We start from the raw sequence: 8197 nt of genomic DNA, 5'->3' as shown, positions 1-8197 counted from the left end.
CGGCAAGTACCAAAAATAAAAGTATCGGTATCGGGCGAGTACTGGAAAAAGTGGTATCGGTGCATCCCTACTTAAAAACCAGGTGAGCCTTGATTTTAAATTGTGCAAAGATTTAAATTATAGCTAATCAACCTTTTCTCCATCTCAAGAACTTCAAAAATGACTTGGCGAATGAGTTGGCTTTTTTTGGCTATAAGATTTCTTTAAACCTTTCATGTCTATCCAAGTTTTTCCCCCATGTTTAACTCATCTATGAATTACTCATTTAGTATCAATTCAAATTTGCAGTCTGTTATTCAGCATGCTAATCAAAAGCGTTCTGACACCTTTTAAGCACTAAATTATCAAAACATAAAAATTCATGATTACTAGATGAGGACTTTCCTAAAATAAATTAATACTTTTATTCAATAAAGATGCATTAAATTGGTCAAAAGTGACAGTAAAGTCTTCACTTAAAGGCACAATATGTAATTTTCGCCGCTAGAGGGCGCGTATTCAAAATAAACAAATAGACATAAAGGCGTAGTTTGATGACGCCGTGACTGAGTGTGGAATCATGGGAGTCATCTTCATTCCCACAGCCGATGCAATCCGACGGGACTCAGGCAGAAATCATGTTCATGGATGAGCTAATGATTTATTAACGTAGTGGAATGAAGCAGGGTGAGGCTGAAAGCCGTCGAAGCGAAACGAGGCCGCTAAATGAGCGCAACACACGGCTCGAAAGCAGCGGACCTATTATTATGTGTCTATCATTCTACATACATTTGAAAGTTCTGTTATTATGCTACTCTGTGCGGTCGTCACCGGTCTATTAAAACGCACAACATATTAAAGTGTCTTTGGTGTTTCCATGTTTTCTACAAAACCGGAAATCGAGGGGTTATGACGTCATTGGAAGGTGACAGAATGACACTATAGACATGGTCTGTGTCACTAGTTAAAATTGCTTATTTCTCTGGATTTAAACATTCTTCGAAACATTTGGGATAATGTAAGTACACAAGTCAGCAAAATATATAATGCTGTTCTAGTGGTTTTTGGATATTTTAATAAAAAAATCTTACATATTGTGCCTTTAAAGACTGACTTTACTGTTACACACAAAAAAAAAAAAAAAAAGCTACTCATTTGAACTTTTTATTCAACAAAGGATCCTAAAAAAACAAAAAAAAACATGTTTCCACAAAAATATTAAGCAGCACAAATAATTTCAACATTGATTGTTTCTTGAGCACCAAATCAGTATATGAAAATGATTTCTGGTTTTTCCATCACAGGTATAAATTACATTTTAACACACATTATAACAGAAAATAGTTATTTTAAATTGTAATATTAGCCTTCAATTTGGCTAATACTCTTGAGTCACGAAGAGCCTTACTGCACAGAATGTGCTTCGCTTGGAGCAGAAAGCTGATTAGGGATGGAGCAAATCAGAGTATATGCGCGCTTCTCGCTCTCTGTTTCTTCTCATTCAAGCTCAGCACAGCTAGGCTGGCCTAATGTATTTTTTTTAGATACACAGCAGGAGTGGAATGCAAAAGACTCTACAATTGGCTCTCTTAAGCTCTGATTTATTTATTTCTCTCTAAACTAATGACAAAGTGCACTGTGAGATCCCATTTCGAGTGCTTGTGTCCCGTTTGTGTAACACAATTAAACTCTGCTGGGCATTGCAGGACTCACTGAAGTCAAGCCAATGCTGCAATGAGACTTCATCCATCTAGCTGTACACAAGCAAAACAATAGAAAAATCAACAGACCGCCAAGTAGGCAATTACTCTGGCTGGAATGCTTGTGCAGAGTTGAGGTTAAGTACTAAAACTAGCGGGTAATACATTTCTAACCATCTACTGTACAACTGGATTTGTGTGGTCTGCCGTGGGCCTGCATCAACACATCTAGCCAAACTCTGGTCATCACATTTTTTTAGATGTCAGATGCCTACTTTTGCAATCATGGATAATAAACCATGGTAAAAGCTATAATGTAAGTCCAGTTAGTGTGAAAGCAAGTGAAATATCTAGAGTACAGAAAAACAATTCTGCACAGTACTCAGTCCAGTTACATAAAATTCATTAGGTTGATTTCAGAAATTACTGATCCATACACATTAGGCTTGCAACTGGGTTAATCTCATGAAAACAATCTCAAAGAGTACACATGCATAGAGTACCAGTTCTGCCCATGCAGAAGGTAAAGAGTGTGAGATTTCTGATTTTTGTTACGATATAACTATAAACTATTAAAACAGAAAAACAAGCAGAAGCCCACAAATTGTGATCAACTCCGAGAACTAATAAGGCAAGAACGGATCGCCATCAGTCAGGATTTGGCCCAGAAGTTAATAACCAGCATGCCAGAGCGAATTGCAGAGGTTATGAAGAACAAGGGTCAACACTGTAAATATTGACTCGTTATATTTTTTTTGCCAATAAAAGCCTTTAAAACTAATGATATGCTTATCATTGTTTTTCAGTATACCATAGAAACATGTGGAAAAATAATCTACAAATACTGTAGCAGCAAACTTTGCAAAACACAAAATTTATGTCACTGCCAAAACTGTTGGCCATAACTGTATACCTAGTGTTTGGTGCACAATAGTCTTGCCGCGATAGACGGTGCTGACGGTGATACCGTTGTTAAGCCGCAACACCGGTTACGTCACTTGCCCACCACGGCACCGACCCAAACCGTCGTTTTGATTTTTTTTATAGTAATAAAACACTACAATTAAAAACTGAACACGGCCGCTAAATGCAGCGTGCCGAACGACAGTCACATCACAGATCAGATTTAATTTATCCAGTGAGGAGAGTGAGTCGAGCTGATTTAAACTTTATGTAAGTTATTTGTTATTTTATATTAGGCATAGCCTGCCATATAGCATGGTGTCTTTTTATTCGTTTTGTTAATAAATGTTCTATGCTTTACATATAGGCTAAATTGAGTTTAACGTTGTATTTTGTTGTTGCATTCAAGCAATTGATGCCGAATAGCCGCTAATACGAAAAAAATAAGAAATCAGGAAGGGGGCCAACACTTTTTCACACCACTGTATATTAAGTATTATATTATAAATATAGAAATATTTATGTTAATGTGTCATAGCAGATGCCAGTAATCTCAAAATTTCCAAGTTCATGGTAGTTAATCAGTCTGCTTTGATTATTTAGTCACAGTATCCAAATATACAATGAATTTCAGATCTAAAAGTACACAACATCAGACATGCACAGCTTTTAATACACACACACACACACACACACGATGAAGTGGTCTAACACTTGCTAGCTTGCTCCAGCTGAATGTCAGATCACTCGGCTTCATGATGTGTTTGGTCCAGTCATGTTCTGCTGAGTGTGAAGTTATTTTATGAATGTGCATGGGGTGGCTGACCTGATTGATGGAATTGGCTGTACAGGAGGAGAGAAACGTTCCGAACGAAGCCATCAAAAAAGTGACAGGGTCAAAGGGCACTGGAGCCATGGCATAGCCAGCAGCTGCTGTAGTAACCACAAGAGCTACGGAGAGAAAGAAAGAGTGAGGTTACAAAGTAGCTTATTGATTTAGTTCAAAAGGCAACTTCAGTTTTTAGAAAAATGTAATGACAAAAGTAAATAAAAAATAATGAACAAATAACTACAAATTATAAAATAACTGATCATAAATTACACAAAAAAACTTTTGGCAGCATTTCATATTAAATACAATGGAGTTTTAACATCTTGTAAAAAAAAAATGCATCAATTCAACAACAACAACAACAAAAGAAGAGTGTCTGGTATTCAAGAGTGTTCTCATTAGGCTATTAGACATTGATAAATTGTCATGCTATCATATCTCTAGAATTTGTCAGAAATCTAACTTCCAGCATATTATGCAAGTTAATTATGCAGGACATGTAAGTGGAATGCTCACCACATAAAATATTATCCTTTCAGAAAAAGCTAAAGAAAATTTAAAAGGATGAAAACTGCCAAAGTACTTAATGGGCTAAGACTATTTTTTAAACTGATTACATGATTAACCATAATAAAGCAATTAAACTTAATAATCAATCACTAGACAAGACAGTGCTTTTTTAGATTAAGTATCACATTTAACTTTCCATGAGCTTCATGATCAGCAGTTTAGCTTTGATTACTGCATAAGTAACTACAAGTTCATGTTCAACTAACAGTATCTTATATTGCAATATGACTTTCATTCATACAAAATACATAAAACATATCATACCTGTTAATTTAATTTTGGAGAGCCGTGCGTAAATCCCTGGTAAATCCTTCACAAGGAGGGTAAGCCATAGGCTTGCTGCGATAGACAGTGTTGACGGTGATACCGGTGTTAAGCCGCAACACCGGTTACGTCACTTGCCCACCGCGTCACCAATCCCCACCGTCGTTTTGATATTTTATAGAAATAAAAATCTTTTTAGTACCCTGACTGACCACCGAATCATCTCGATCATCCAGCACAGAGGCAACAGGCTCCTGCTTGGCTCTCGCTCTCTGGCAGAGACTGCTGCTGCTCTTCACATACTGTGGAAAGATGGAAGAAATATGGTTAAAACGCTTCCTCCTGCAAAAATATTTGAAGAGAGTTGGATCAAAAAAGCCTAGATAATAATTACAGATATCAATAATGTCTATAAACAGATCATTTTAGAGCTGAATTGCCTTGGTCAATGTATTACTGTTTATGCATCCATAAAGGCAGCACTTCACAGCCTATACTAGGCTTGCCGTTTCTTATTTAATTGGTTCCACATTGTTTGCTGAATTTTACTTTATAAACTTTGTGTCATTTATTTATTTTATTTGACATCAAGGTGTATGCCGTGCCTCCAAGCTTTCTTATTCGTTTTGCTAATAAACTTTCTATGTTTCTTATTTATTTGGTTATATATTATACATTTACTTATTTCCAGTTTTGTATAGGCTACCTATTTAAACTTTAAGTTATTTGTTATTTTATATTAGGCATAGCCTGCCCTATAGCATGGTGTATTTGTATTTGTTTTGTTAATAAAAGTTCTATGGATTATATATAGGCTAAAGTGAGTTTGACGTTGTATTTTGTTGTTGCCTTCAAGCAATTGACGCCTTACTGCCGCTAATTCAAAAGTAAAAGTAAATTGCGCACAGCTCTTTTAAGCTATTTAAAAGCGAAGGAAAGCGAGGAAAAGAGGGAAAATTCAAACGAACTAAAAACGAACAATTGCTTTACACCGAATTGCCGCTATTTCAAAGTGAAAGTAAAATGCGCACGCCGCTTTTACAAGCTATAGCAAGGAAAAGAGGGAACGCCCCGCCCCCACGGTGATACCGGTATTACCAGTGTTGTCACACGTCGATTAACCGCTGGGAAAATTTCCTCACCGTCACAACCCTAGCCTATACCTGTCTCTTCAGGAAGCAGAGATGCTGGAACGTGATCCATTCTGCTTGATTTTTCCTGCAGAGTTTAATCAGACTCCTGACGCTCATGTGACTCCTAGATGCGTTTGCAATGAGCTTCTGCTGCACACTGACACCAAGCAAACCTTCAACAAGAGAAGACAATACTTGATAATTGTTTAAGTCAATGCCACATCCAAGAACATGACAACAGCAAAAAAAACAATGAGAAATATTAATTCAAAAGTAAAACGGCATAATTTAAAAAAAATAAAATAATACAATAACATTAAAAACACAATATATAAAATACACAATAAAGATGTGTTGCCACTTCATGCAAAAAATATCATGCCTGCTCACAATGTTGTAAGCTTTAATTGACTTTTTGCCTTTACAACCGTGTATAACAATACCTTTTGAAGTGATTTTTAATATGAGAAAAATATGGAGTCAGACTATTTAATTTTATAAAACGTGAAACGTTCCTATTCAAATTATCAGTTGCATAGGATATGCTTTATATGTATCAAATACATGTCAAATCAACTCAATTTACTTTGAGATTTGACAACCTCCCAGTGACGTCATGCCAAACAACACATGGCATCATGTCAAATTACACATGCAACACTCATGAGGAGACAATACAGCAGTTGTTCAATTATCACACACACACACACACGCACAAAGCTTTTATATATTTCAAATAATGAGCAAAGCAAGTCAAATGATGATTTGCCGCAAGCAAAATATGCAGAACACAGCAGAAAAATACTTGTATATCTATGTCAGTGCACGTAGTTACTGGGACCACTTTGAAAAATAGGTTCATGTCACGTAAACTGTGTTGATATTGTAAGGTCATACTGCTGCAGTAGCGCTTCAGTGGCTAGGCTAACCGGCTAGCATTCTCTTAAAATGCCACCCCAGAAAGAGCGAAAGCTCACATACGCTTCATTAGCATAATATAGTTATTAATACCATCGCGCGGAAGGCATTTCCAGACTCCCGTCAGTCTACTACATGGTGTTTTGTACATATTCTTCAAGCGAACGACCGGCTGCCGCTGAGTCCCCTTCACCTGCTGCAGCGCGCCATCTTGACCTCGCTCTCGGAAGCGAAGTGTTTCCCTGTGACGTGTTTCCTGCTGGCTGCTGTAACACGTGAGCACGCTTACGAAGCAAAGTACAGTGCGAGTCTTGAGTTACAGACATTTGACAATCCTAGAAAACTATCTGAACCGTTATAAATAATAAAAAAAATAAACCCAGTGAAGTGAAAGGTATAAATGAACGCATTAAAAATAATAAATATGTGTTGCAACAACAGTGTGAGAATTATTATGTTATTTGCCAGCAGCTGGCCTTGTCTGATTTGATAGATTCTTATTCTAATCTTTTTTAATTCTTAACTTAACTTATTGTGCAATAACGATGGAAATGTTCAAAAGCTTTGTTTTAGTCAAGACTCTTCTGTGTGTCTGAAACAACTTGAAAAATAAGAAAACATTACTTGAAAATGTATCAATATAAAAATACAATAGATATACAATATATCATTACTGTGGATGGGCTACCAAGACCTGCAATGGTCTTCTATCTTATTGCACGTCTCGTACGTGATTCATAATTTCCTAATACTGATATAGTAGTTTGCAACGTCTGATAACCCATTATACAAAGAGATGATTCAGCCTACTTTGTGAGATACTGTAAATAAAAATAAAAAAGTGAACTGACATGTGGCCAAGTATGGTGACCCATACTCGGAATTAGTGCTCTGCATTTATCCCATCCAAAGTGCACACACACACACAGCAGTGAACAGACACACACCGTGAACACACACCCGGAGCAGTGGGCAGCCATTTTTTTGCTGCAGCGCCCGGGGAGCAGTTGGGGGTTCGGTGCCTTGCTCAAGGGCACCTCAGTCGTGGTATTGAAGGTGGAAGAGAGCACTGTACATTCACTCCCCCCACCTACAATCCCTGCCGGTATGAGACTTGAACCCGCAAACAGGAGTTGTGCAACAAGATGGGATTGCAGCTTTGACCCTGTGAACTTTTTTTGAGAGTGGTTTGATTTGAGGTGCACGCTATTGTGTTGGTAGGTTTTGTCTGACTTGAAATCAGATTACAAGAAAAGACTATGAGCCTGCAGCACTTTACAATAATATAGACTATGTGTGTGTGCACACTTTTTATTTTATTTTTATTTTTTATATGAGATTGAGATCTTGTGCATGTGTGTACTTACAATACATAGGCCTATAATGACCTAATATTTAAACCAGTGTCCTAAAAAGTTTATTTGATGTTTAATTTGTAGTTATTTGCAGGATTTTGAAATAATTAGACTTCACTATGGATGGGCTACAAAGCATGATGCTGTAAAAATCATAACGAAATGACAGACAAATGTCCTGCTGAATTTTATGGCTGGTTAGGACAAAAACTTTAAATAAAGAAATTATTGTTGTGCAGTAATGATGGAATTGTTCAAAAGTTTTAGTCAAGTCTTGTATGTCTTTAAAGAAATAACTTTTAAATTACTTAAAATAAGTCTAAATTATTCACTGATAGATCGTAATTAAATTTAAGAAAAATGAATAAAAGAAAAGCTTTGCATGTTCTTTTTATTATAAATAAAATAATAGAGTATTCAAAAATATCAGCGAAATATCGCTGTGCTAAACGTATTTGACCTTTTCTGATGAAGTACAGAAAAGCCTTAATTCAGCTGGGTTCATTGTTGTTTTGCTCCACGATTTGCAGCAATTCATGTAAT

At 36.5% G+C, this 8197-nt stretch overlaps 1 protein-coding gene across 1 annotated transcript in view; it reads right to left on the bottom strand.

The window, feature by feature from the left end:
- LOC107692457 (protoheme IX farnesyltransferase, mitochondrial-like) overlaps positions 1 to 6527 on the bottom strand; it is a 52376-nt gene extending 45849 nt beyond the window's left edge. The window contains exons 1-5 of the mRNA XM_016491503.1: positions 6393 to 6527; positions 5412 to 5554; positions 4451 to 4550; positions 4249 to 4302; positions 3409 to 3533 (exon numbers count right to left, since the gene is read on the bottom strand). Coding sequence (XP_016346989.1) covers positions 3409 to 3533; positions 4249 to 4302; positions 4451 to 4550; positions 5412 to 5554; positions 6393 to 6450 — 480 coding nt within the window. The 5' untranslated portion in view covers positions 6451 to 6527. The remainder of the gene's footprint in view (positions 1 to 3408; positions 3534 to 4248; positions 4303 to 4450; positions 4551 to 5411; positions 5555 to 6392) is intronic.
- Between the last annotated feature and the right edge of the window lie 1670 nt (positions 6528 to 8197).

Source organism: Sinocyclocheilus anshuiensis, unplaced genomic scaffold (genome assembly GCF_001515605.1).
Source record: "Sinocyclocheilus anshuiensis isolate Anshui unplaced genomic scaffold, SAMN03320099.WGS_v1.1 scaffold915, whole genome shotgun sequence".
NCBI lineage: Eukaryota > Metazoa > Chordata > Actinopteri > Cypriniformes > Cyprinidae > Sinocyclocheilus > Sinocyclocheilus anshuiensis.
This window is presented reverse-complemented; position numbering and strand designations above follow the sequence as displayed.